The sequence below is a fragment of the Corvus hawaiiensis genome, chromosome 4, assembly GCF_020740725.1.
Source record: "Corvus hawaiiensis isolate bCorHaw1 chromosome 4, bCorHaw1.pri.cur, whole genome shotgun sequence".
In the NCBI taxonomy this organism is placed as follows: domain Eukaryota; kingdom Metazoa; phylum Chordata; class Aves; order Passeriformes; family Corvidae; genus Corvus; species Corvus hawaiiensis.
In genome coordinates this window covers 28534188-28561921 of record NC_063216.1, presented here as the reverse complement: position 1 = coordinate 28561921, position 27734 = coordinate 28534188, and the positions used below count along the sequence as shown (strand labels likewise).

Below are 27734 nucleotides of genomic sequence, written 5' to 3'. Positions count from 1 at the left end.
CATCTCAGAGGGCTTCAGTTGTCTTTTGTGATGGAGATGATCAGTGTTTACTTACCAAGGCTGACTGCACACTCCTGGCAAGCACCCTGTACGATAGAGCTACTGTGGGGCTGGTGGGGCACAGCTGGGGTGGCAGGAAGTATCTCTGCATCCATGTTGGGATTCATTTAGCTGCTATCAAGCCAGGAGGCAGGAAAAAGGGTTATTATATATTCCTTTGTTGTTACATATTGGATGAGTTTGAGGCTTTCCAGTGAAAGCTGCCCTGCACACGCTGCTTTGAAACAGTATGGTTGACTAAGCAAAAATCCTCATTGTGGGCAGAGCCATACGAATATAAAGAGTTGGTCAATGCATCGTTTTCATGATGTTTTAACCAGCTTGGTTAAAATCCACCAGACAAGAAGTCCTTCTAATGTGGGAATATAATGGCCCTTTTATCTATAGTCCATTCCCCTTCTCTACAGGAGTAAAAATTCTCTGCATAACGCCTTACATCCACAGCTTTGTATGTGTGTGTGCGGGATGTGGCTAAGGCTGAAATTTAATGATTGTTTCAAGGACCTTCCAAAATAGTTAAGGCACTGAATGGGAGAAGAGTGCAGAAAACTTGGCAGATAGACACAGGCAGCATATGCCCTGTTCATCTAAAGCATGACATGGACTGAGATGGACTCAGGACAAAGGGTGATCAGAGGAGTGAAGAGGGTCAGTAGAGAAGAAGGTGAGCAGAAAGGCAGAAGGATTTGCATCAGGTGAGACTGAAGAATTTTATTTTGTTGCAGAATGCAGTATCAGTGAAGTGTATACCCAAATGCTATGAAAGGAAGGGAGGTGGGAATTTGGCTAAGGAATTGTTTGTGTTACATAAAGGCCATTGTAGAAGTTGCAGTGACTTTGGCATCATGTGATCTTTTACATATCCGTGTACGTGTAAGTTGACTCAGTGAAGCAGTATGTGCAAGGAGACTATAGCTGGAAGGATGGCTGTTGGAATGTCTGAGGTATAATTTCAATGGGGTGTGGGAAAACATGATGTTCATGGGGATTTGCACAACTTTTCTGTGGTAGGAGATCATGCACAAGAAGATTTATAGCAACAGTGCAGAGAAACTGTGTGACGCTCCAACCCATCCAATAGAGAGTGTCAGCTCCAGCTTACAACCAACTGAATCAGTAAATGTGGAGGCAAGAAAGAGACGTTTTTTGTGCGTCCCATGTGTTTTTTAATAAATGCCGAGTTCCCATAAAAATCTAGACCCCTTGTAGCTGCCACTCGATTCCTGCCAGTTCCGGGTCCCTATCAGTTGATTTTCCTGAAACAGGCACCATGACTCAATTCACAAGCTATTTCCAATAGCAAGTTGGGCTGATTCAACTTATATCCTGCCCTGCTGTGTCTGACTCATTCTTTCCCATCTCCATCTCTAAGAGAAGTCCAGCAGAAGGCAGAGGGCCCTTCACATAGATGCTCAAGGTCTCTATCAGATAATAGGTGAAGAAATATTTGCCATGACCAAGCTATGGTCATTTTTTGCCATTCCTTAGTCACTTGGCAGCCAATGGAGGGACGAATCGAGAGCAGGGTGGGGGAGAGTAAATGAGACAGAGAGACGAGAACAAAAGATTCTTTTGTGGTACAGAGAGACAGAAAAGGGAAAGCATCACCAAATGCCCAGAAGCCATGTTTGTAACAAGAGACCTATTCTCTCAGCTACTTGGAAAACAACTTGGAGTAAAAAGGCCTGGTTGAATTAACCCTTCATGGAGGCAATTCACTGAGCATGAAGGAAAGAGGCATGGCCACGGCGGACGCAATCTGCGTGGCGAGGTAGCAGTCTTGGCTCTTGGGCAATTTAAAACAATGATTTGTTGTCTGGGAAGAGGAGCTCGGGATGATGTTGGGTGGTTTGGCCATACCGAAGTTTTAAAATGTCAGATATCCTTTCTTCATAGGAGCTTTGGTTTTGGAAAAGATCACCAGAGGGGTTTTTGCAGCATATGAGGTGATGACTTTCCTGTTGATGTTTTTCCTAGGGATGCTATGGAGTGAGGAAAACAGCACCCCTAAAACTTATGGCTTACTGCAGCATAATCTTGTCCCATCACGGCCTCTGTGAATTCAGTTTTTATTGCTGGCCTTCAAAAACTCTCTCCTTGCACATTGCATCTCTCTTGTTCGTGTCTTAGTCCTCTCTTTGACTGAGAAGACCAATTTTACTGGTGTTAGGGGTTCTTTGTACAAACGAATTGAAAGTATGCCAAATCTTACATTTCCGAAGAAACAACCATCTTTAATTCATTGTGAACTCTCTCCCTTAGCCTCCTTGATGTTATTTATAAGGAATTTTCCTCTTTAATTGAGTGGATCTTTGGGTGAAAGGAGACTTCTGGGATGATGGTACCAGAAAAAGCTCTACTCAAGGAAAGAGAATCTGCACCGATTTGAAGATAAATGTGGCATATTGGCATATGCTGTGTCAGTTTGACTGCGAGTTTGCTTCCGGGCATTCTAAAGGAGCGAGACAGACAGATCTCAAAGAAAGCTTCTTCTCCTCATAAAAGTGCAGAAGGGACAGCACCCTCTGGAGCCTCCTAACAGGGCCAGGCAAAGGGGTGCAAAGAGCAGTCTGGAAATGGAAAGATGTTTCTCCTCTCTGCTTCACCATCTCACCAGGTCAAGAGCAATGTCCATCCATCATGGGTCACCCATCCCCCTGGCCTGATGGCGCAGATGGGGAGGATGCAGTGGGTGCCCCTGGAGCCCATGGTCAGGTGGGCTGCCAGGCTGATGTGGGATGCAAACAGCCTTAAAATCGTGCTTTCGTAAATAAGTCATCACATGGCACTTGTGCATGTCTCTTAGAGCAGCAGTTTGAAAACAACCAGGAAAATCATGTGGCAACAGAAGTCTGCAGGCTCCCAGCCCTCCCCCACTCCCTAACCTTCTCTCTCCCTTTCCTTTCTATCTCTCTCTCTCTCTTTCTTACTGAGATGGAGTTGTCAACAAAAGCTGGAGTTGGATTTTGCTCCCACTAACCTCATCCAGGGCTTTAGGGTATTTGTGTTGGCACTTGGTGTTGGCATTCAACCTACCTGTGCTACTCAGACCACCTGTGCTGTGTGATGCCCCCTGCAATCCTGCCAGGCGAATTTGCAAATTCAGTCTCCTAAAGGGATTGAAGGACATTTACCCAGAGGGGATTTTAAATATGATTAAACCCATTGCTCAATGGGATTTTCTCTATTGCAGGTGAGTCTGGCAGAAATTGTCTTTTTCTTGGCAGTACAGTTTTAATACCTGATGGGCACTTACTGGAGTTACTTGTAAGGTCAGAAAAGAGAGTTCTGGAGTTTGAAAATTAAAAAAACTTGGAAGTTCTCCACTGCTGCCTCATACAACTCATTCACAATAGCACAGCAAAGCAGGAGTCTTGGAACATTGAGACCTCAGCTGAGCTAAGAGCAGGTAGTGTTCTGTGAAGAAAAAGTGCTACTACACTGTCAATTAATGCATATCTTTGAGCCTTGGCTCCACTCATGGTCTCCTATTTTAACTGGCATATGCCGACCAGCCTTGCTGAGTGCAAAGAGCTCAGAGCCAGGAGGGGACTGAGGGATTTATTGGGCTGTTCCAGGTGAGGCTCAACCTGTCCCACTGTCCTAGCACTTGGGTGGTGTTGTTGATTACACCTTCTTCTACCATACATTCCTCTAGCTATCATTTCCTCTAAGCTGGCTTTTCCTAGCTTAGAAGCTCAGGATCTGAGTCTGCAGTTAGTAAGATCTCTACCTTTTCTTGCATTATGCGTTCCTCCCAATGCTCCTCTCCTCTCCTCTCCTCTCCTCTCCTCTCCTCTCCTCTCCTCTCCTCTCCTCTCCTCTCCTCTCCTCTCCTCTCCTCTCCTCTCCTCTCCTCTCCTCTCCTCTCCTCTCCTCTCCTCTCCTCTCCTCTCCTCTCCTCTCCTCTCCTCTCCTCTCCTCTCCTCATCTGAAAATGGGACTGGTTTGGCCTGAGTTAATATTTACAGCAGATGGGAGTGGGCTTGATGGAAAGAGTTTGCCTCAATACAGTGCTGCTGAACCGGTGTGAGTAACTTCACTATGGCTGGTTTAAAAGCCCTGTTTCTCTTGTACCAGAACCTGTCACCCCACTTGGCAAGCTGTTTGCTGGACCAGCTTTCCATGGATAGGAAGAAGATTATTCAGCAAGTGCTGAAATGGGATTCCCAAAAAGCTAACAAAAATCTTTAGTTCCTCAGTGTCCAGCTGCTCCAGGCTATCTCCTTCTCCACAACCTGTGACTGATTCATAGCAGAACATCTGCATCTTCTTTCCAATTTGATCCACCAGGCCAAATCTGTTCATCACTCAGCATCCTAGCCCTAAAAAGTAAAATCATCCTGTCTGAGAAATTCCCCAGCCAGGAACCATAGAATCATGGAATCATAGAACGGTGTGGTCTGGAAGAGACCTTAAAGATCATCTAGTTCCAACCCCACTGCCATGGGCAGGGATGCCACCCACTAGACCACATTGCTCAAAGTCCACTTAGCCTGACCATAAACAGTACCAGGGTGGGCAGGGATGGCAACCAGTGTTTGAAGTGAGAAAACAGGACCTGAAAACCTCTCACAGGACTTATATTTTGACTAGGTTTCCTTGATAGAACAAAATTTCATCCAGTCTAATATGGTGTGTGTAACACATTGCCACTGTTACTTATCAAGGCAATAAAATACTTAGACACAGGATTAAGCCCTAAATAAAGGAAAATTAAGACTGTTTCCAAATAAATGATGTCGCAACATAAAAGATTCTATCTGGAGGATGTGGTAAGTCAGTCTACGTCACAGTGCTGCCAAATCCTTTCCCTCTGCACTTGTTCTCTCCTTTAAAAAAAAAAAAAAAACAACAAAACCAAAGCAGAAAGAAATGTGTGGTGACAGGTAGGAGATGTTGTGGTCCTGGAGAAGCAGAGCCCCATCTCCTTACACAGCTAGCAGGGAGTGGAGCAGGAGAGCGGAGGGTAGCACAGTGCTGTACAGCTGCAGGGCTGCTCACAACAGGGCAGAGCTCCCAGAGAATGTGCTCTTTGTTCACTGCCTTTAAAGGGTAAGAGAAACACTTATGCATGGCAAATTAGCCCAAAAATGTATTTCTCTAAAACACCCGATTGTCTGGCCAGCTCTGCAGCTGCAGGGAAGTTCCAGGGAGAGAAGGGGGAGGCGGCGGGGAAGGAGGAGGGAGGCAGGGAAGGAGGATATTGATGGCGGGGGGGGGGGGGGGGGGGGGGGGGGGGGGGGAAGGCAAGATGATTGTGGGAGTGAGGGAGAAATTCTCATGCCTCCATTCAAACAGAGCTGACCAGTGAGCCAGGGGACCCCTGACAGAGGGGCCACGTTGGTGGTCAGGGAACCACGCTGTCTCCTGGTCTCCTGGGGGGCAGGGAGAAGAGGGGACACAGACAGCTGTGCTGTGGGCAGCGTGGGAGCAGGCACTGGTGCAGCCGGCAGTGCCGGGGAGTCCTGCCACCCAGCAGGTTCAGCTGTGCCATCTGGGCCGGGATGCTCCGCGAGCAGTGCCATGCTCCTCTAGTCACCGTGTCGCGCGTGCCAGGGGGCTGTGACTCCTCTCCTGCTCCTGAGAAAAGTGCACAGGGTTTGACTGTCTTCGAGGAGCAGGACCTGTGCTCTTCCCAAGAGGTGGCACTTAGGTTTAAGACATCCCAAATGTACCTCTTGGTTAGGAAATTGATCTGAGCTTGTTAAGAATTTCCAGCTTAATGCTGATACCCATTTAAAAACTTCCAGACCACTGCTGGCAGAAAAGTGATTCCTTGAACTTCCCTGGAGTTTGGGAAGCAAAACCTAGTGACAAGATTCTTGACAACGGCTTGGACTGTGAAGTTCATGGTGAGTGCCACGGTCTTGTCCCTGCCCCAAGGGATGCCACTGAAAGTAGTTAGGCCCACCCCAAGCACAGCTGAGACCTCAGAGTCCAGGGAGTGTTTCCCACACGGTCTGGGATGAGACATCCTATTCATGTGCATGTACTTATTTTATTTTCTGTTACCTGCTGCTGTGGAAAGAGAGGTGGCCCCTGCTGCAAACTACAGCACTTTGCAGGCACAGCCTTGGGGTAACCAGATTGGTCCTTGCTGCTGCTGACTGAATGCTCCTGGGGACATCTGCAGCGTGATCAAGATGCCACCTGAAGGGAAGCAGCTCAGGCTAGGCTTTGCCTTTGAGGACACTCAGGGGTGCACTTGCCCGCAATAAATCCAGGTCCCAGTACTCTGTCCTTTCTGCCATATGTCATGGCCTATTTTGGGCAGACACTAACTTCTCCTTCAAAGTCACCGGTGCCACCTGCTGCGAGGACTGGTGAGACTGGGAGGTAGCCTTAGGTTAAGCCAAGCTTAGATTGCCCACGAGAAAAAAGAGAGACGTGAGAATCTCAGATGGGATTTGGTTTCAATACATTCCCGCAACTGTCCAGCTCAGGTGTAGGATTGACATTGCCACCAGTTCAAGTTGGCACAGGCAAAACATACTCTGTTTCCAGGTTGCTGTTATACTCATCATGTGACCAAAAGTTTTTGAGGAAAACCCTGTCACTCTTTGGGTTTGTAATCCAGAAGTTCTATAAAGTCCCCTTTCACTGGACCGGAGAAAGGGAAGGACAAGTGGACCTGGATGATTTATCTGCACAAGTAGCGATACCAATGGCTGCTGAGAATTATTCACAGAATCATAGAATGAGTCAGGTTGGAAGGGAACACAGTGGGTCATCTGGACCAACCTCCCTGCTCAAGCAGGGTCATCCCAGAGCACATGGCACAGGATTGTGTCCAGACAGTTCTGGAATGTGAGGGAAACTCCACAACCTCCCTTGGCAGTCAGTTCCAGTGCACAGTCACCTGCACAGTAAAGAAATTCTTCCTCATATTCAGGTGGAACTTCCTGTGCATCAGTTTCTGCCCATTGCCTCTGGTCCAATTGCTTGGACAATTGCCTATTCATGCTTTGAATCTTGCCCATCCATTCTTTCTTTTCAGAGGTTTCATGAAGATGCTTTAGTTAGCATTGGGTATGGAAGTAACTGCTGGATACAGAGCAGGATCTGACGGAGGGAAGCCAGAATCCAGTTTGAAAATTTCCTATAGTGGAGAAGCTCATCAGACTTTTCTTGAACAGGTGTGATGAGCAAAGAAGGAGGTGGGGAGCTGAACCACTCTTTAAATGAGGGATTGGGAAACTGCTGGCAGCTGTATAATCCTGTCATCACTACATTACACATTTCTTTATGGCCAATTCACTCTCTTATTTTATGTCTACATGGGAGAAGAGAGGATGAAAAATGTTAACTTTAATCAAGTCAGCAATCCTTCTTGGCTTCGACACACTTCATTTTCCACTCAGGTGAAAGAGGTTCTTCTGCGTGCACTGACATATATCCCTGTGATGAGGGGGATTCTGTCCTGGTCCCTCCTCTCAGACCTTCACATCCCTGCCACTCCTCGTGTGTCCCTCTAGAAACACCCTGAGCTGCCACCACACAAACATCTGTGACCACATTCCATGATCTGAACCTTAATTGTTAAGGCCACAAAGCTACAGCGGTGCCAGTGCTGGGCTTCATGCCTGACCTTCAGGGAGTGGGTGACACAGATGGATGGCAGGCCTGCCGTGAGTTCTGAGAGCATTTGTGCCAAGGTGGGACTCAGGGAAACCAAGAATCCAAGCATGTTCCCGCACTTTGTGGAAACCCTGAGACCTCCCAGCCATGGCAAGGATGTGGCATCATCAGGTGGGAATGACTGGTACCAGGCAAGAATTTATTGGCAAATAATTTGCTAAGAAATGGGACTTCAAGGGAATGAAACCAGTTGCAAATTCAGACATAATTCAACAAGCACTTTTGACTGGAAAGTGAGTGTGGGAGACGGATTTTTAAAATATCAAAACATTTCATTTCAAGGCAATCTTCCTGAATTATTCTTTTCTAAATGCCAAAATGCTGTGAATGGACATTTTCAAAGTGAATTTCTGACATTTTGTTTCAAGCCAACATTTTGCATTTAAAACTTGACCCAGGTTGAAAGATGAGAGGTCAGTCACAAGACCCTAAAACAATGAAATAAAACTTGCTATTTAAAGCTCAGAATAATGTTTCAATCTCTGAGTTATGCCACTTGAAATAAAAGTTTTAAATCGCCATGGAGCTCCTATGCATGTTCAGATCAACATGCCCCTACCTGACACCTCTGAAGTGGTGGAGTCATTGGAGCAGAAGCAGACAGTGTGGTTGGGATAAAACCAGCCAGTAGTGGCCTGAAATTAACTAAAAAATGCCCTTATGCATCCCAGACAGAATTTCACTCTTCTATCGATAAATTTCACTTTGATCTCCATAGGGCTTTTTATGGTGGGATGTGCTCCTCTTAGGGATGTTTGCATCCCTTCACAGCAATGACGAGCCTGGGCCTACGGCAGTTTTACTCTGCTGGCAATTAGCTTTAGGCAAAGTGGCAACCAAACTGTTATCATTTTCCATCCATCCCTGGGAGCACTGTCCCACTGATCTCCATGCAAACCAGCGGAGCTTTTCATAGACATATGTCCATAGGCAGCGCCAGGGAAAAAAATGCAAGCATAAGCAAAGTCTGCGTGCAAGAAAATCTCTGCTAATTTGGGAAGTGGCCCTACTACTTCTTATAATGGGTGGGTACATTGGGGGACAGCAACCAAGCAGGTTGAAGGACACTGACAGCGCTTTGAGAAGATGCTGTGCCCCGCAACTGCCTCTTCTGTACAAAGGCAGGTTCCGTCTCGAGGGACGTGAGGATTAGCCTTCCTCCCCCTTCCCCGCCAGCCCCAACTCCTCACTCCCGCTGCCCCGTCCTCCCTGCCGTGCGCACGTGGTCCCGGCTGGCCATGAATAGAGTTGGCACGGGTGGGTCCAGCCTGAGCCGCTGGGCCTCACGGCTCCCGACCTGAATAAGCAGCATAAAGGCACAGAGCAGCCCCGTCGCGGCTCTGTCCCGACCCATCCTCCCCAGCTGCAACAGCATCCGCTGTGGGCCCAGACCTGCCATTCTTATGGAATCCTTCTGTGCAGTTTGTCTTTCTCTGCCTCTCTCCTCTCCTCTCCCCCCCACCCCCGCCTTTTTTTTTTTTTTAATCCCCTTTTTTCGAACATATCATTACAGGAGCAACAAAAAAGATGGGACAATACAGCCATTGATGAACTGCTCTCGTCCTCCAGTCCCGATCCCCCCCACTCCCTCCCTCCCCTTCTCTGGTGCGTGCCAACACTCTTTCCACCCGCCCAGGGCTGGAGCCAGCGCCAAACAACCTCTGCTAATAAACAAGAGGAACCAGATAAACCAGGAACACAATAGAGGGATTTGTTGCACTTTAGTGATGGTGGGAACAATGTCAACTCCGTGGCGCAGCTGCATGGACCCCCTCCCATCCTCTCCCCCCAACGCCTCGTGCCCCCCGCGTACTTGCAGCCCAACACTGTGATTTATGAAAGGCCAAAGGTCACCATGCATTAAAGGGCTTCTTTCTTGCATCATTTATTAACCCCTCTATGACAAGGCGCACTCATTGTGGCAGTGGTGGTGGCACAGGGAGCGGGGCACGGGCAGAGGAGTCCATCCCAGTGCCACCATGCATCTTGCAGAGGATGCTGAGATGCAGGCTAGTGCTTAAGCCTGGTTTTACACTGACCTGGTGGGGGGGGGGAGGAGGGGAGGCTTTGGTGAGATATGTTTTGGCCAGCAAAAGCAACTCATGCACTCCAGCACAGCTCTGTTTGCATTTCACGCAGGTCACCGTCTGCCCGACCTACACTTGCTGCCAGGCGGTGAGCGCAGATCGCTGTGTATGCTGTGGCCATGCACACACCGAGAGCTGGCCTGAAGGGCTGCCCTGAAGGTTCTATAGTTCACACGGTAGAGTTGACCACGTTGGATCACCAGAGCCTTAAGTCATCCCGTGCTACCAGGTGTTGTCACAGGGGCTGCCCAAGATGCAGCTGGGCAGAGAGGAGGCAGTGGAAGAGGATGGATCACTCCAAGGTCTCCTTCTTGGGAAAGTAGAAGTGTGCCCAAAATCTCTCCTTGGCTCACCAGAGCTGGTTTCCATTATAGGCAAAGCTGCAGTGTCACTGTAAAACATTTTCAAGCCTTCCTGTGTAGCCATAAAACAACACCGTGAAACAGCAGCGTAACAAATCCTTGGACTGTTCTCTTTCTCCTGAAATTGCAGTGACCAAGTCAGTTTGGGTGAGCCACTGCAGCAGCAAAGGCTTCAGCACTGAACTTTGAACCCTGAAGTACAGCCCCATATCCCTGGCTGTGCTTGAGGGTTCCCTGGAGACCCTGTCCATGGGCAAACTTGCTTGGGAGGACAACAACATGGCCATCACAGGCTAGGGGTAGTGAGAGAGCCCTGGAAAGGAGATGCCTGCTAGAGTTCATGTCCACTGTGAGAGCAGTGGGGCTGTGCTGGCACCTGGTTGCCTGGCCCATCCCTCCAGGCTCAGCAGAGGGGAGGCTGTGTTGGCAGGCTGGGATATCTCACCCCTCCCCGGGATGAAGGGATGGGTAACAAGGGACAAGCTTGGGAGCCCTTGGGGGTGTCAGGGTGAGCCCCTGCACAGGACAGAGGGGCATGGAGGCTGGGGTGAAGAGGAAGACAGTCCCACTGCCCAAATGCTGGCTGGTAACTCTGGTTACCAGTCAAACTGCTCCTGCCCTAGTGCTGGTGCCTTGAGGCCGTGCTCCCTCACTCATTCTCCCTCACATTCCTCTGGGAGCTGATCAGGGCTTGAATGACACCCCAGATGACTCTTTGCTATTAATTCCTGTGAACAGAAAGGGCTCCTTGTTCTCCCAGTCCTACTCTCTGGAGGAATTACAGGGGCCAAGGCAGCAGGCTGAAGCCTTCCCGACTTAACCCTTCCCCCGGCTCCCCAGGAGCCTCCCTGCATCTAGGGGACTAGCAGAGGTGAAGATCACTCTGGAGCCACCTTGACCACCACTGAATGAGCCCACTGGGGTCACTAAACACTGCTACAGGCACGGGTCCTGTTGGGAGGATCCCCTTTTCTGGTTGTTCTGCCCAATCTTGTACAATTCCCTTCTTTTCCCCTCTAGGCATCTCTCATCTGCTGTGCAGACCAAGAGCATCCAGCTTCCTCCATTATATAACACTGGATATGCCAGACTCCATCCCAGAACAGGCAACCCGGTCTTTCTCCCCCAGCTCTACCCCTTCAGTGCATGCTTTTTGGGGTTAGCCTTTTGGAAGGACACCTGTTATCTCCAGCAGGAGATGCAGGGGTTAACAGCCAGGCAGGCTCTGTGCCATCTATCAAAGCAGGTAGCAGACAGACGTGCTTGCCCATTCCTCTTTGATCTTCCCAGACCTGAGTAATGCAGGAAAATTGTCCATTTAGCCATCACAGGTCCTTGCCATGCCCATGAAACCTTAGACTGGCCAAGACGACAGGCCAGGAGGTGCCTGAGGTCTTTGCAATGTTCAGAGATTATTCTCCTCCCTACTTTCCACAAGGTTTTCCCTACACCTCCTCTCTGGAGCAGCTGGCACTGTAATCCACTGCTTTAGAACAAAAAATGCAGCTGAGCAAAGTCTGCTTGGCTACATCAAGGCCATACACCAGTGGCAGCAGCATTGTGGTATCCTGCATCTGTGGCAGCCCTCACCATCCCTTGGAGAGAACAGGTTTTACTCCTGCTCTGGAGCCAGGCAGGACTCTGCAACCACATCCCAGACCCAGTCCCCAGAGAACTTCCTGAGGACTCCCACCCCTCCTGAGGTGATGGGAGTGCAGGGCTATGCACCAACCAGCACCATCCAGGCTTTGTTGCCCATGGGGAATGATAATCCTGGAGGAGGGCAGTCACTGTGACATTTCTTTTGCTGCCTGCAGAGGACACTGGGTTGTTAAACAGCCCAGTCCACCAGTAAACAACTCCAGGCACTGCCTGCCTTGTGTTTCCCCTGACATCCCATGGCAAAACTCCCTGCAGCATACGGATGCCGTATGATGCTGCCAAAACCCAGGCAGGGCTGCAGGCAGCTCTTTGCATTTCCTGACTGACCCACACCCCTTCCTTTCTCCTAAGGCTGCCTCACGAACAACCAGTTCATCAATGCCCATGAGTGGAAGCTCAGAGGCACCTGGAAGGGTCTAGGACCAACAGTGGAAGCTTCAGCCAAGAAAGGCGAGGGGTGATGAAGACCAGAGCCCAGCAGTGGTTTCTGTGCCCAGCTCTCAGTTGGGAGGCTGCCTATGGCACAAGGCAAATCGAAGAGCTCTTTGGAGATTGTGGCTGACACAGAACTGAGGAGGGTGACACAAACATGGCCTTCAGGGACCCTCTGCTTGTCTTGTTCACGGACAAGCCTTGAAAATGACCTGCACTCTGGGAGCCTGGAGGGCAGTCATGACATCGTATGGGAGAGGAATTTGGAGAGAAGGGCATGAGGAAGTGGTGGAGATGGGGCCAGGCTTAGTCCTGATCTTTCTCAGGCTGACGTCAGTCATGTCCCGTGATGTTTCACGAGTCAGACCATCTGCAGATTCATAGGTTTGCTAGACATTTTAGTGGTCTTTCCCTTTGCTCCTCCCTGCTTTTTCTCAGAGCATCACACTTACACAATCATCAAATAAAAAGGGTAAAAACTTTTTTTTCTAGTTTTTACAATTTTCTCATGACTTCCTCTGTGGAGGTTCAAATGGTCACCTGGCCACTAGTTTCCACTTGCCCCCGGGACTGAGTAACCATCTTCCCAGCTACCCTATGGCCATGATGATGAGGTGTGATAAGGCCCAGTGGCATCAGCACACCAAAGGCAACATGCAGTCCTCACTGAAGGTGTTGGGTATACTATTTCTGACTGGGACAGCAGGACTTCCAATGTGGGTCAGCTGTCCCTGACATCTGCAACCCTCCCATGACCATCTGGGTTGCCTGCTCCTCTGCCTCCCTCTTTCTCCCTCATGGGCAGGGAGACAGCCCCCCTTTTCAGCTGTCCCCCTCCTCTTCCTCACCAAGCCATGCCTGCCAGCCATGTCAGGAAGCAGCAGCAAGCTTCATACTGGCAAAGATGCAAACCCCACTTTGGAGATAGGGCAGATCAAGGGTTTGGCTTTGGTGTGAGAAATCTAGTTTCCCTCCCTAACGTGATGTTGGTATGGCCATTCCCTGTCCTTCCCATAGCATCACAGGGGGGTACAGCCAGTGCAAATCCACACCAACCTGCCTGGCACGGACAAGAAGGCAGCAGGGGCAAGACCCCCTCCCACCCCCAAATCCCAAACCTTGCCCCCCACCACCAGCCCCTCCTTGTCTCACGTGCCCACCTCCACATGAAGGGGATTTTGCAAAGAGGAGGTGGTGCCTGCTCATCCATTCCAGTGGCTGTCCCCATCCTGGCCACTGCCGCTGCCTCAGCTCCTCCTAGCCCGGGCTTCCTCTCCGGTCTTTGGGTCTGGAGCAAGCTGGACGCTCTTAAAAAGCTTTTTATGTGCGAGCGTGTGTGTGTGCGAGTGTGTGTTAATCACATGATTGTCATTCACCTGTATCCTGAACAAAGACCGTGCACTGTTTAAGGCCCAAACAAGAAAGCCAGAAAGGGAAGGAGGGGGGCTTGTTGTGAAAACTGAAGGGGCCGTTGAGAGAGCAGGCGCGCGCGGGAGAAAATCCTTATCAAACTCCCAATTCATGGGTCTCCCTTTCCCTCAGCACACTGTGGGTATTGTTTGGCTGGGGGTGTGTATGTGTATTTTTTCGAATGTCTGTATCATCCCCTCCTTGCTCCCCAGCTCTGACGCTGTTTTACTGTATGGAAAGATTTCACAGGGAACCCCTCCCATTTTCCCAGGCAGTCCTGGGACAATACCAATGCTGTGCCCCGGAGTTGGGCAGGGGACAAAAGCTGGCTCTCGTGCTGGGGATCCCGCTGCTCCTGTGCTGTGGACAGGCTCTCCCCTCTGACTCCTCCCTTGCCACAGGTGCAGGGGAGAGGTGTCATCTAGCAAAATCCCTCCCCCGAAACCTCTGTGGTCCCACCTTGGTGGTGGATGTGTGCCACCAATGTGGTCCCCTCGCTGAAACCCTACCAAGCAGGTGCTACTGCGATGATGCTCCTTGTTCACTGAGCAGCCAGCCTGGAGTGGGGTCTCTTTCCTATCATCTTTGAGAGTGGTATGGACACAGGATAGATGGACAGAAGAGACTTGAAAAAGGATATACAAAGACTCAGTGCTCTGAGAGGGGGCTGAAAAAAGGGGGAAATGGACTGAAAAATAAAAGAGAGTTCAAAAAGCAGAGGCAGGACCAAAAGAGACAAAATACAAGAACTGGAGAAAGGCAGAATGGAGGGAAAAAGGCCCTTCCTCAACATTTAAATACGAGGAGACACTCAGATTGCAGAGATTGTATGGCTGGTACATGCTCCTTTGAGGACATCCCTCTCTGCAGCTGAGCCACCCACGGCTCTACCAACAAGGCACAAATTGGACTTGGCTCCTGGCTGGCTGGTGGTAGGAGGCTCCGACGGGGATGGTGAGCAGTGGGAAAAACACTGGTCCAGTGCCCTGGAGGTTACTGAAATCCCTTCTGGGTCTGATTCCTTTCTTGCCCAGTTGAGAGTGGTGGGTCAGCACCATCTTGTTCCCCCTGCAGAGTTCACCTGTTGCACTTGGGGTGTGAACTGAGCAGGCTGTAAACTTTGCTCAGTGCCTTGTGGGGCTCTTCTGTCTCTTGACTGGGAATCTTCTCCAGCAAAGCACTAGAGGACCCCTGGCCTCTCATTCCCTATCACTTGAAGCCTTGTACCATGTATTCCCACTCCAGAGGAAAACAAGAAAGCTCTGCCATGCTCCCTCTTTCCCATGGAATCCATAGGAACTAGCCACCCTGAAGGGACGGCAAATAAACACCATTTTCTGGCCATTTTCTGTGTCACTCTCCTTGCCCCAGGTTGGAGGTTGACTGCAGCCAGGGGAACAAGCAGGGTGGTATTTCTCAGCAGTAGCTGCCTTCTTGAGGGGCAGGGGACCAATCTTCCAGTTCCAGTTCTCCCACACCTCCTATGCAGGGCCCCTGGAGGATGAGGATGACCCTTACTGGCTGGGGAAGGTGCCACGAGCTCTGCAGTATCACTGACTCTGCATCCAGTGGGCCACAGACAACTCTGTGTGAACTGACCTTGCTTCAGTTGTTTTTGCTGGTCATCTGCATGCCAGACAGAGGGTGAGCTGCCAAATTGCCCCTGTCTGTGCTGTGAGTCCTCTTCTTGTGCCAACTACAACTGGGGTGTCTGTTGGTGAGAGAACTCATCCCAAATGGCAAGACTTGAGGTTGATCAGCTGCTGCTTTGGCCACGGAAGCAGGGCCTCGATGCTCTTTGTGAGGCCCTCCACTGGGTCTTCTTGTCATCAAAAAGACACATTCCTCTCTTCCAAAGGAAAAAAGGCATCATGTGAAGAAAAGTATTGGAACCCATCTTTTTTTCTGGAGTAGGTAATGCTGAAGAGAAGAAAGGTAGGGGATGATCCCATGACAGTTATTTTTTTCTGTGGCATGCAAGAAGTTTGTTTAAGCTGCCTGCTTGATCCCAATGGCATGTAGCCATTCCCCCTCCCAGCTCTGTTCAGTAAAGGCTTCTCACTGGGCTTTAGTGAGGCTTTCCCTGCAGCCATCCTATGGTTTCAGAGCTTTATTTACTCCAGACAACACCAGGAGTGCAGGGAAATGGCCCTAAGCTGTCAGCCAGGTTTGCAGGGGCAGCAACCAGCACCACAGGTTTGCTCTAAGGGTTTAGCTAGGGTGCTCAGCACCATCCTTGGGACTGGTTCCCTCATGGTCCATGTGGTGCCAGCCAGTGATTTTACTGGACTTTCTGACACAAAGTCTCTGAAGAGTCAATATCTGCTATAGGAGTTGAAAGTGTTCTTGAAATCCCTCCAAGCTGTTTGCCAGGGTCATATGCATTAATCTCTTTGTATTTTCTGGCTTAGCACTGAAGTGCCTTCAGGTTGGGTCTCCAGCAAGGAGCTGGGGCAGGAGCTCGGTTTATCTCATTGCTACCTTAGGAGATCATCAAAATTTTTGTGGGTGACTTCTCATGGTTACAGAGTTGGTGTTGGTCTATACTGGCCCTGGTAGCAAAGGAAATTGAAGAAACCAACTACCAGAGGGACGTGGGAAGGAAAGTGAGCTGGAAAACAGATATGTGAGGGAAAATGTTCTAAACCATTGAGAACTGAGATCCAGTGCACGAGCAGCAAGAATGAGGGTGAGAGTCCTTCTCATCAGGAAACCCCACTTTCCTTGTGAAAGACCACACATTTGCCTTCAGGAGCAGCTCAGCATGCTGGAGGAAGCAGAGCCTGCTTGTCTTGGCAAGACCCCACAGAGCCCATCCCTAGAGTGCAAAAATCTTAAGAAGGTTCAAACTGGTATCCACTGTCTAGCAGCATGGCATTTTCCTTGGACCTGATGTCCTCCACCCTCAGAACACCTCGGATCCCCTGCATCCCCTTCCCCACCCTGCAGATGCAGGTCTGAATGATGTCCTTTCCACAGTGCTTTGACCCCAGGGTCCCGGATCAACTTGTTTCAGCACAGAGGAATCCTCGTGCAACTCTGTGACAAGGACCAAGGACTCATTTAGCACACGAGGAGCACTAGACCCTTCAGGAGTAACCGTGCCATCAGGGGGAAGGAGGGGGACCCCCATCCTGGGGATGCACACCCTTCTCCCCAAACCACCCAGACCCCTTCCAGCATCCCACCACCCCAACCTGGCAGGGCTGAATCCTCCAGCACCACCTCTGGGGTGGCCATGCCACAGAGAGCAGCCCAATGCCAGCAGTTCTCATGAAGAAGCTGGCACCATGGAAAACAAGGAACGTGCTGGTGGCTGAGGTGGGGTGGGGGGCTGCCTGTGTCCCCTCCCCGCCGTCCCTGGCCGACCGTATTCTGGCTCTGAGGAGTGCTTGGCTCCACCTTCCGCCCTTCCCTCCCCCGGTGCTAAGCAGCAAAGCCAGCTAGAGACATCCAGCCGGGGTATTAGTAAAAACCAAGCCTCCCTCCAGGAATGGCACTCGCTTGAGAGCCTCCCTGTGCTGCGTGCCCCGACGCCGCTGGGGCTGGGAGACAGAACAGGGGGGCTATTGGGATACAAATCACAGCCCTCGCAGGATTTGCCCGGCACACCGGCCAGCAATGTAAGTTTTCCTACCTGAGCTCACACACACGCGCACACTTTCGTTCGCGCTTTTTCCCTCTTACTTTTACGCTTTTTCCCTTTCTCTTACTTTTTTCATTTTCCCCAACAAGAGCCTGTGTTGCCTTCTAAAACTAGAGGGATAGCAGCTCTTGCTATGCACTGGCTTTTTTTTCCAGTTAAGCCAGAAGCATGCTTTTCCATCACTTCTCTTTTTTTCTTTTTTTTTTTTTACTTCTTTCTTCTTCTACTTTTTTCTTTTTTTTTTTTTTTTAATTTCTGGATGGGGAGGATAGAGAGGCCTTTATTTTTAGAGTGTTTCTTTCTCTGAGGGGGGAACTGCTGCAAAGCAGCAGGGACTTTTAGAGGTGACTGCAGACAGAAGGAGAAAGGCGGAGTGCATGGGACAGGCAACCCAGAGCTATGGCTTGTCTCAAAGTTAAACTTGGTTGTGTTTTTGTCTGCATAGATATATAGATATAGATATGGATATATGAATGTCAGTATTCATATGCATACACACACATAGACTGGAGTGTGTGTGTGGATGAAGTGTAGATGTATTTTAAGCTTTCGGTTTATCAGGTGTGAGAGGAGAGTGAGGGATGAGATGTTCCCACAGAGGTACTTTCTCACAGTTGGGATCAGGGTTTCTGGGTGTGGATCCTGGGCCTGGGCTGGTCCCCTGCATGGTGGTGCCACCCTCTCAGATTCCCTGGCACCTGGTATATCAGTCTGTTCTGGCTTATAGATACAGTGCTGGTGCTTCCCCTCCCATGCCTCCCTCCAGACATTTCACTGCATGTCTTTGAAATAAAGGGGCACTTCCCCACACAAGTTTGGTGGCTCTCCTCCACATTCCACTCCTCTGTGGGATGCTGTGCCCAGGCAGACTGATCCACGTCTCTCTCCTTTCAGGTCCCCAACCCTCCTTATCCCTCTTGCTGTAGGCCCTTCAGCACATGTCAGCTCCACACAATTGCAGAGATAGGGAGCAATATCCCAATTAATCAGGGGCCCCAACCCATCCCCACCCCCATCGATCACGGGTTCTGTGGTGTGTATGGCAGTTGCTTTGCTTGTGCTTTAATTGAGCAGCCCCTGTCTCGTGGTCGGCTCTTCAGAGACCTTGGAGTCCCTTTCAGATTTGGTGGTTCCTTCTCCTTTTCTCTCTTTCCCCCCTTTTTCTTTTCTTTCCTTTGTTTTTGTCTTCCTCCCTTCCCTCCCCAGTGAGAACAAGGACAGCGAGAAGGAAAAGGGAAGGCTCGAGAGCAACGATGGCTGACGACCAAGACCTTTCGGAGGTGGAGATGAGCCCAGTGGGCTCTGAAGACCACCATTGCCTCTCCCCAGGACCCTCCATGGCGTCAGACAACTCCCCGCACCTCACTGGCTCTGGGAATGGGGAGATGGGGAAGGTGAAGAAGGAACAGCAAGACTCAGAGGCGGATGATGACAAGTTCCCGGTGTGCATCCGTGAGGCAGTCAGCCAGGTGCTGAGCGGCTATGACTGGACCCTGGTTCCCATGCCCGTGCGGGTCAATGGAAGTAACAAGAGCAAACCCCACGTCAAGCGGCCCATGAATGCCTTCATGGTCTGGGCACAGGCTGCCCGGAGGAAATTGGCTGACCAGTACCCACACCTGCACAACGCCGAGCTCAGTAAGACCTTGGGGAAGCTCTGGAGGTAAGAGCAAGTAGTGGAGCGTGGGGTGTGAGGGCTGAGGTCTGGAGGTGTCCTCTAGAGGACCATGTGGTCATGTGGAAGGATGGAGACTTAGCGGGATGGAAGGGGTGTCTCTCGAGGGGACTTCTGTACAGTAAGCCCCTTCCTAGGAGGTGCGGTTGTTGACTGGAGCAAGAGTGGTGGTTGGATGTAGTGAAGGCTTCCTCAGCAGAGCTCACCTCCGTCCTGGGCAGCATGGACCATGTTTCCCACTAAGTTTCCCTGTTGTTCCTGGTGAGGACACTCTCATTCTGGTCCTCCCTGCCTGACTGCCTGGGGAGATCTTGTTTTCTTGGCTCACCCTCCCTGCTGGGCTACGTTGTGCACTACCAGTAAACTGGCTGAGCTCAAGACTTAAGAGCTAAGTTACAGGTGGCTGCCTCAAGCCTGTCTGAACTCAGATCCCAGCACTAACAGGGTTTTTTTTCTGGGCAGTGCCACAAAGCAAGAGAGAAACCAAGTTACAGCTGAGGAGGAAGGTCAGGGGAAAGGAGACAGGCAGTCAGAGCCCCACACCCGTTCTTCCCAGGATGGTCCCAGTTTTGGCAGGCCATGCAGGTGCAGTGAGACAGATGAGGAGAGACACAGGTAGAAATGGGGGCTGAGGCTTAGCAGAAAGGAAGAGACCTGCAACAGTCCCAGCCTTAGCAGGCTCTCTTGGAATATGCTGGCTCAAATGAGTCCCATCTTCCTTTGCACCCTGAGAGATGCCCTCCCTTCTCACGTACACTTGTCCTTTGGCACCACCAGTTTGCACACCTATTTTCACTTTGTGCAGATCCCAGGTCCTTTGCACACCCTCCCCTCCTTCCTCCAGCAGATCCATAGGCTGCCCTCATCGAGTGCAGCCAGCCCATGAGCGTGCAGAGAGCCGTCGTGCCCAAGCCAAACGTGTCGGGCTGGCTGTGCCGCTTCTATCCCATCGGATGCTCTCTGCCAATAACCCCATCGACCTGTTACTTTCTGCCACAAGTCCCCAGCACAGTGCCCTGCCTCACGCCAACCAACGCAAACCAAGGCTCATGCAAATAGCCCTCTCATTCTCTCACACCCTAACAGCATTTCATAGTGGATGGCCTCAGTTTTGGGTGAGCCAAGAGACATTTTTTGAAGCAGACGCCTCACTTCTAAAACACACTATAGCAGCTGATGGCAAGGTCTATTCATTCCGGCCTTCAAACCTACTAGCTTGCAAGGAACCAACCCTTTGGGCGTTAGATTCTCCCTCTGCTATGTCAGCCTGTTTACCATGACTCGTGAGTGTCTAGTGTAACTCCAGCAAAGGGATCTCTTTGGGAAGTCAAAGGCAGGGTGTTGATTGTGAACGTCTCATCTGATGCCTCTTTCCTGCTTGGATCCCCTTTGCCTTTCCTTTACCACAGCACTTGCTTTCACCTGGGACTCTGCTGCCAGCCTCTGGACTGTGAAGCTGTGCTGGAAAGAAGGGATGTGTTGGGGGGACCCATCCTTTTTGTTCCCAAAATGTTGATTTCAAGATATCACTCCTTTACTGCAAAATATTGCTAGATTTTAGAGCAATGGTCTCTCCCTCCAGGCACCGCATTTTCTTTGAAAATATAGCAGAGCAGTGAAACCTCCATAGGCATTGCACTCGGAGTACAGGGAGACATAGCCCCCAGCCTGTGGCCACAGTCATGCACCCAGCTGCCTCCCCGCCCCCAGGACATGGCTCCCGCTGCTGGCCGCACGGGACTCGGAGCAGCGGGACACTGCCACCAGACAATGGTCAAGGTGCCCGTGTGTTTCTTAGGGCACAATGTAGCCAGGAAGCCTGGCTCAGATGAGAAGCTTGTGGGGTCAGGCCTGGGGTTGTTGAAGCTGCTGAGTTTGCCACCTGGGTGCTTCTCTTGAATGTCTCCTCTCCTAGTGCAGGCTGAGGCTCTCCGAGCCGTGCCAACCCCTATGGAGACCATACAACACAACAAGCTGGGTTGTGGGTACAGGCAGTGTCTGGCCACATGCGTCTTTCTGTGAGGCTGGGGGGAAATACCAGCTACAAAACTCCAGGGGAGGTGGCCCCAAGGTTACCAGGACAGTAGTCCAAAGCCTTGCCCCCCACCCATGGTATGGCTGGGCTTCTTCCACTGAGGTTCCCACTGCCTTATCTACACTGTCCTCCAGGTAAAGCTCCTACACATGGGAACAGCTGCAAGCAGACAGGATTTTTTCTGGATGGCTTAACCTCAAACTTTTGATGAGGGTCCCTGCAAAGGGCCCTGGCCCTACCCTCATAAGGTGGCCACCCAAACCCTACTGCCATGGTTTGTCACTTTGGAAAATGTTGGCTGTTCTGAGCTTTTACGGATAAAGGGTGTGTTAGACATAGGTAAAGGCTGGTGAGCACAGGGACTCCCTGCAGACCACCATAAAACCAAGCACGTCCCCAGCAATCGGCACTGGGTGGGGACGGCAGAAGCTGGGAAACCTTGAGAGGCATTTGCAAAATGGGATGCAGTGGCTCAGGTTTGGGTTTTTTTTAAGCCCAGAATTTGCACTGCCATGTCCTTCACAGGCACCAGCCCTCATTGGAAGGGGCTGCAGGATATGCCCTATGGCCGTGTTACACATCTGACCCCAAACATGGTGCCAGGGGGCTTACGGCCCCATCCACCTTCCCCACCCTGTACCCACTTAGGGTGTGTGAAGGGTGCAGGCAACAAAGAAGACATACTAAAAAAGAAAGGAGAGCTTGACGGTCATGAAATCTGTCCTTGAATGCTTTCCTTCCCCAGGATGGGACAGGGAGCAGCTCCCAAATGGAGGCTGGCTGCTGAAAATGTCGGCATGACTCCCAGCCAAAATGCCAGCCAGCACCACCTCCGGGGCTGAAAACAAGGGAGGCACGGGAAAAAGGGGAAGAAGGCTTGGTAGGGAGGAGCAAGGGGCCCCGATGGAGGGATCTTTGCATGAGGGTGGCAACACCCAGGGAATTGGTTCATGCCCACAAAATCTAGGGCCATGGACGCGTAGGAGGGCTGCTTTCTGCTCCTAGCCGGCCCTTGCCTTGCATCAGCCCCAGTGCCCAAGCCCACCACCGCACTGACTCATTGGCAGCTGAGTCCCAGCCAGGGTCAGGCCTCTGGCTGCCGAGCCAGGCGCCTGGCACGCGGAGTGGTGCAATGCCAGGCGGCACAAGGGGAGGCTGTGAGAGGCGAGCAAGAAGGTTTCTTTCTCCTCCCAGAGTGTGGCGCTGGATGCTTGCCCCTCTCCCTTCGGCTCGGGGGTGAGCATTTGGTGTCGGGCTTGGATAAGCCCCATGAAGGGCTTTGCTCTGTGATCCGTAACTTCTCTGCTCGTGCGAGATTCCTTTGCATTATGGCCTGGGGAGCGTGGGGGGCAGGAGGGGGAGGGCAGGAAGCAAGTGAAATCCAAATCCCCCCAAATCTCCTGGCCTTTGCCTGCTCCCACCAGTTTCACTTTGCTAAAGCCGATTTGAATTCTGATCCCAGTGGGAGGGAGGAGGGAGCAGGCAGCCTTGGAGAGAAGGCAAAGATGTGGGGAGTGGACTTGCCTCTGTCCTGCTGGTGGCACTGCCCATGGGCTGCTGTCAAGGGGAGAGGAGGTGAGGCACTTGAGCATAGCTCAGAGGGCAGAGATCTGACACCTGTGTAGCCTCCAATGGCTCTGTTTCACACCATCCACAAGATGGATCTTGGAGGCTGAGCTTTGCAGATTTTGCCTCTATTCTCCAAATCCCACATTCTGCAAGGATGAAGGTTTTGTCAAGGCAAGGTTGCTCCCAGTCCACAAGGCCTACGAGGGTTGGCCCTTGGAGGGCCGTCTGGAGCAGCACAGGCTGAGGGATTAGAGCCCTCTGGGACGTGTGAGAGTGGTATACAGTGGTGGGGGGGAGACAGGAAAGCTGGTGTTGGATTCATGGTGGCTCAGTTGCTTTAATCTCCAGGATTAAGGCAGTGGAGGAATGTGGTGTGTGGCCACGACTTGCTCAGGCTGACTGGAGTGAACCTAGGTCAGCACCATGAAGGGCTCCAGCCCATGCCACACACCTTCTGTCTGCCAGCCGAGGGGATGTACAAGGAGTAAGGGGGAAGGGGGTGTTTAGGGACCAACCCATTACTTGCTGGTGACCCCTTTGATCACCCACCAGATTTACCTGGGTATTCCTTGAGCCATGCCTCCTCTTCATCTTCAGTTTTTCAGGTCAGTTCAGGCCTTTTGTATTTTCCCCAGAGCCTACAGCTTAGCAGGATTGGTCACATTTTAGTGCTAAAGGCTTCAGGGGTGCCAAGGTGCTGAAGGTGCTGAAAAAACCCCATGTAGTTTTTTTGCTGAGGAGAAAAAGGTGTGGACATAACATAAATGGAATTGGTTTTTTTGCTGTTTGTGAGCCCTGCCATTCCTAATGGCTGTTTAGAGTTCCCAGTCACGAGAAGACTGGTCCGTTCTGAGAGCACTGGTTTTTGGTTGGAGGCAGGATGACCTTGAGTCACAAGAATATGAGGAGGAAAATCATAAAATGAAATTGAAGTGCTTCCAGCTAAAATGCTGCAAAAGGCTTGAGCAATGAGTTTGATTTTATCTTCAAGTGCTCTGAGGCATCTTGCCTGTGCATTTCACCATTTCCTCAGAGAGCCTTAACTAGAGCAGCCCATGATCTGGCAGGAATATAGAGAAGGAGCTTACATTTCTGCAGTGCCTTTCATCCAGAGACCAGGACTCATCTACTTCTACAGAACTAGCAAAGTAGTAGCTAAATTTTTTACAACTGCTTGGCCAAGTTCAAGAAAGGCTGGTCCTTTGTGCTTCAGCCTTTTCCATTATCCATGTCTGAGGTGAGCAGGAGCTCCAGGAATAGTAGAATACACTGTTTCTGCCCCTTCCGAATTTTCTTTAATTCCTTTTTAGGATATTGCAAGATGATTAAAGGTTCCTTTACATGGTTACTGTGGAGCCAATATCAATTGCTGCTATAGGTGCTCCATAGAGCCTCAAACTAGGAGTAGAGCCTATAGAAGGAGGGAGGTTAATCTGGAACAAATACAGTCTGGGGAAGAGCAAGAGACATGGGGCAGGCAGCACTACAGGTGGTAAGGGTGTGCCACCCTACCTTTGTCCAAAGGACAATTCCAACTGCCCTTAATTTGCCCAAAGTTTTTAAAAGCAGCTCGTTCAACCTTATTGAACACAGCTACAAAAGGCTGCACTTTGCCCTTTGGCAATGGAAGAGAGGGTAAGTTGGACTTTCTGAGGTGAGAAGCATCACACAGGTGGGGAAGGGGGACCCAGCTCCCACACCAACCAGTGTCAAGGCTTAATGACTAACGAGAAGAAGGAAAGCATTGCTGTCTCCATGGAAACACTCCAAGTTCTTCCTGTTGTTCTGGGAAGTACCCTCCATGGAGCAACACCCTGGCATTTGGATTTACGCACCGTGTCCCACAATACTGAGCAAAGGTGTTTTTTTCTGACGGACCTGCCCCACTTCTTTCCCACCTTGGTCTCTGCAGGTTATTGAACGAAAGTGACAAGCGGCCCTTTATTGAAGAGGCGGAGCGGCTGAGGATGCAGCACAAGAAGGACCATCCCGATTACAAGTACCAGCCCCGCCGCCGGAAAAATGGCAAGGCCACACAGGGCGAGGGTGAAGGCCAGGTAGAGGGGGAGGCTGGTGGGGCTGCTGCCATCCAGGCCCACTACAAGAATGCCCACCTGGATCACAGGCATCCCGGTGAAGGATCGCCCATGTCCGATGGCCATCCAGAACACTCCTCAGGTGAGTCCTGGGTCTCAGTGAATCTCTTGACAGGCTACAGCCAAGTCAGAGGCTCAAAAAAGGCAAGTCATCATGGTGAAAGCCTTAGTGGTGGGGCTCACACCTGGCTCATGACCCAGCAAACTGCTAGTGTCAGCAGTACAGGGACATGCCTGAGTTTCAGAGGTACTTGCATTCCTCTAGTCAGGCAAGGTATCGTTGCATCCTCCCTTTTTTCCACAAGACAATTAAAAGAGATTTGGTTTTGGCTAATTCTTTCACCCTCCACTAAAGCCTCCAGCTAGACAGCTTCTGGCATACTGGGAAGAACAGAGCTGGGTTGTGTATAGAGCCAGTCATAAAGCTGGAACTCACCTCTTCTCTCTTTTTCCTCCTCAAAATATTCTTCACTTTGCAGGTCAGAGCCATGGGCCCCCCACACCTCCTACCACCCCCAAGACCGAGCTGCAGGCAGGCAAAGCAGATTCCAAACGAGAAGGGCGTTCCCTGGGGGAAGGGGGAAAGCCACACATTGACTTTGGCAATGTGGACATTGGGGAGATCAGCCATGAGGTGATGTCCAACATGGAGACCTTCGATGTCAATGAATTCGACCAGTACTTGCCGCCCAACGGACACGCCGGCCACCCAGGCCACGTTGGGGGCTATGCGGCAGCGGCCGCTGCTGGCTATGGCCTCGGGAGCGCCCTGGCTGCAGCCAGCGGACACTCTGCCTGGATCTCCAAGCAGCATGGAGTCTCCTTGTCCACTGCCACCTCATCGGTGGTGGACTCAAAGGCCCAGGTGAAAACGGAGGGGTCCGCCTCTGGAGGCCACTACACTGACCAGCCCTCCACCTCCCAGATAGCTTACACATCCCTGAGTCTGCCCCACTACGGCTCGGCCTTCCCCTCCATCTCCAGGCCACAGTTTGACTACCCAGACCACCAGCCCTCGGGACCCTACTACAGCCATTCCACCCAAGCCTCCGGCCTCTACTCTGCCTTCTCCTATATGGGACCTTCCCAACGTCCCCTTTACACTGCCATCTCTGACCCTGCACCCTCCGTGCCACAGTCCCATAGCCCCACACATTGGGAACAGCCCGTGTACACAACTCTCTCCAGACCGTAGGGAATGGGGAACAGTGACCGAAGCAGCGATGGAAAGGCTCCGAAGAATCAGCACAGGCAGAAGAGCCTCCGAACTCCAAGGTCACTCAGTGCCATCCAGCCACCAGAACCCACCAAGTATACAGAAGTGCCTTTCTTGATCCCAGCTCTTGCTGGCACACCCACCTAGAGGAAGGTTTATCATCCTTTCGCCCTTTACCAATTTTACACAGGCCACGTGACTGGCTTGCGACGCCTTATTGGCCTTCTAGATGAGGAGGATTCTAGACATGGAGTGACTGGTCTGTGGTGGGTTTCATTGTGTGCACCCTGGACTGTACGATGAGAGAGACTGTCCTTTCCTTCCCCTCCCCACACTGCTCCAGGGAGTTTGCAAGTGTTTCCAACGGGCCACAATGGCCAACACTTTGTCACCTGCTGCAGGCGAAGGGTGGCCGCTCAGCCGCAGCAGATGTGTCATGGGAGGAGCAGTAGGGAGGATGGCATGGCCGGCTTCCTTGCAATCAGCGTCGTGCAGCAGTCCTGCCTAAGATTCACACATGCATGAATCTTGAACCCCTTGGAAGACCAACCTACGCTTGCTTCCCTGCTGATTTCCACAGTTGCACCCTAGCTTTTCTCCCCGCCTCCTCCCTCCATCCTGTCTCTGTTTAATCCCACACTCTTCCCAGCATGGAGATTTGAAGGCTTGCCTGAACAGTAACAGAGGATTTGGGAACAGCATTGTCAGTCTTAGCGTGACTCGTATCACAGCCTGTGTGCACATGCACATTCATGTATGAAGGTGGAGGAGAGGTGGGGAAGGAGCAATGAATCATTACGGTGCTACAGCTGAATCCTCCTGTCTCAAAATTACTCTGTATCATTCATTTATGTCTGGCATTGCTGGCCTCTCAGTCTCTTCTAATCTCTTCAGAACCCCAACCAACCTCTGAGCAAACCTGGTCCTTGCTCTTCCACGTCTGACAGTGCCTGCATGAAATGAAGAGGCACCAAGAAAGCTACTACACACTTGCCAACACCCCAAGTTGGTTCCAGTACTCTTTGAGCTCCCACTCCAAACCCAGGCTGAACTCATTCATTCATCATGTCTCCCAGCCAGCCAACACCTCCCTCCCATCTATGCTGAAAATGGAAAGATACTCCTGTGGCTTTAAGCAAGGTAGATACAGACTTGATCTTGGATAATGAAAGAAAAGAAGCCTACTTAGGCGCAAAGCAATCTTCTTTGCCTCTGGGTTTCAAACTGGAAGCAACCAGCTCTTAGACATCAACCTCTTTTTTCAGACCAACATCTGAGGACAGTCTGCTTGCTTCTCCTTTGTCACCTCCAGGACTGGGGTAGTTTGTCATGCCAGAGAGTGAACTGGCACAAAAATTGCCGCAGGAAAAGGTGATTCCTGGCAACTGATTGCAGAGACATGCTGTGGGACTTTCCAATGCATATTCCAGTCTAGAAAGAGACTTCAACCAAATGTGGACTGTGATGGGTGCTGCTGTATCCCTCTGCTGATATGACTGTCAGATGCCCTTCCTGCCTCCCTTAGCTACAGATGACTTATTCTTGTGGTGTCTGAAAAGATCATGTAGAATGTTTGCTCCCTGTACGCATGTAACCTCTTCCAGCCATGTCCCCTTATTTATGCAAGTAGCACCTTCCTCCCCCACCTCCCTTTCCTCAGTCTCTGTGCCATCCTAGCACCATTAACTCTGCATTAAACATATGGAATAATAAACTTAAAAGTTTCATTTTCGCATGTCCGGGTTTTTTCAACCTCTTCCTTGCAAGCCTCTGTTTTTTCCCCCAGTATGTGTAAGATGGGTCACACACCACCACACAGATGCTGTGCACAGCCTCTCTGCCT

At 50.9% G+C, this 27734-nt stretch overlaps 1 protein-coding gene across 5 annotated transcripts; it reads left to right on the top strand.

Moving 5' to 3' along the window:
- The first annotated feature begins 564 nt into the window (after positions 1–564).
- Positions 565–27618, top strand: SOX10 (SRY-box transcription factor 10). Of its 5 annotated transcripts, none has more exons than XM_048302603.1 (5): positions 16964–17277; positions 17573–17900; positions 18507–18963; positions 24492–24757; positions 25155–27618. In XM_048302603.1, exons 2-5 carry the CDS (start codon positions 17882–17884, stop codon positions 25868–25870), a joined length of 1458 nt encoding a protein of 485 aa, XP_048158560.1. In that variant the 5' UTR covers positions 16964–17277; positions 17573–17881; the 3' UTR covers positions 25871–27618. The 5 variants fall into 5 exon arrangements, with proteins under 5 accessions (XP_048158564.1, XP_048158560.1, XP_048158561.1 ...); XM_048302604.1 differs by having other exon boundaries at positions 17568–17900; XM_048302607.1 differs by lacking the exons at positions 16964–17277; positions 17573–17900 and adding an exon at positions 565–755.
- Positions 27619–27734: the final 116 nt, after the last annotated feature.

Excerpts from the sequence above, each read along its gene's own strand:
- SOX10 (XM_048302603.1), top strand. Across the intron at positions 18,964-24,491 it reads ACCTTGGGGAAGCTCTGGAG|GTTATTGAACGAAAGTGACA; the intron begins GTAAGAGCAAGT and ends TGGTCTCTGCAG. Across the intron at positions 24,758-25,154 it reads CCATCCAGAACACTCCTCAG|GTCAGAGCCATGGGCCCCCC; the intron begins GTGAGTCCTGGG and ends TTCACTTTGCAG.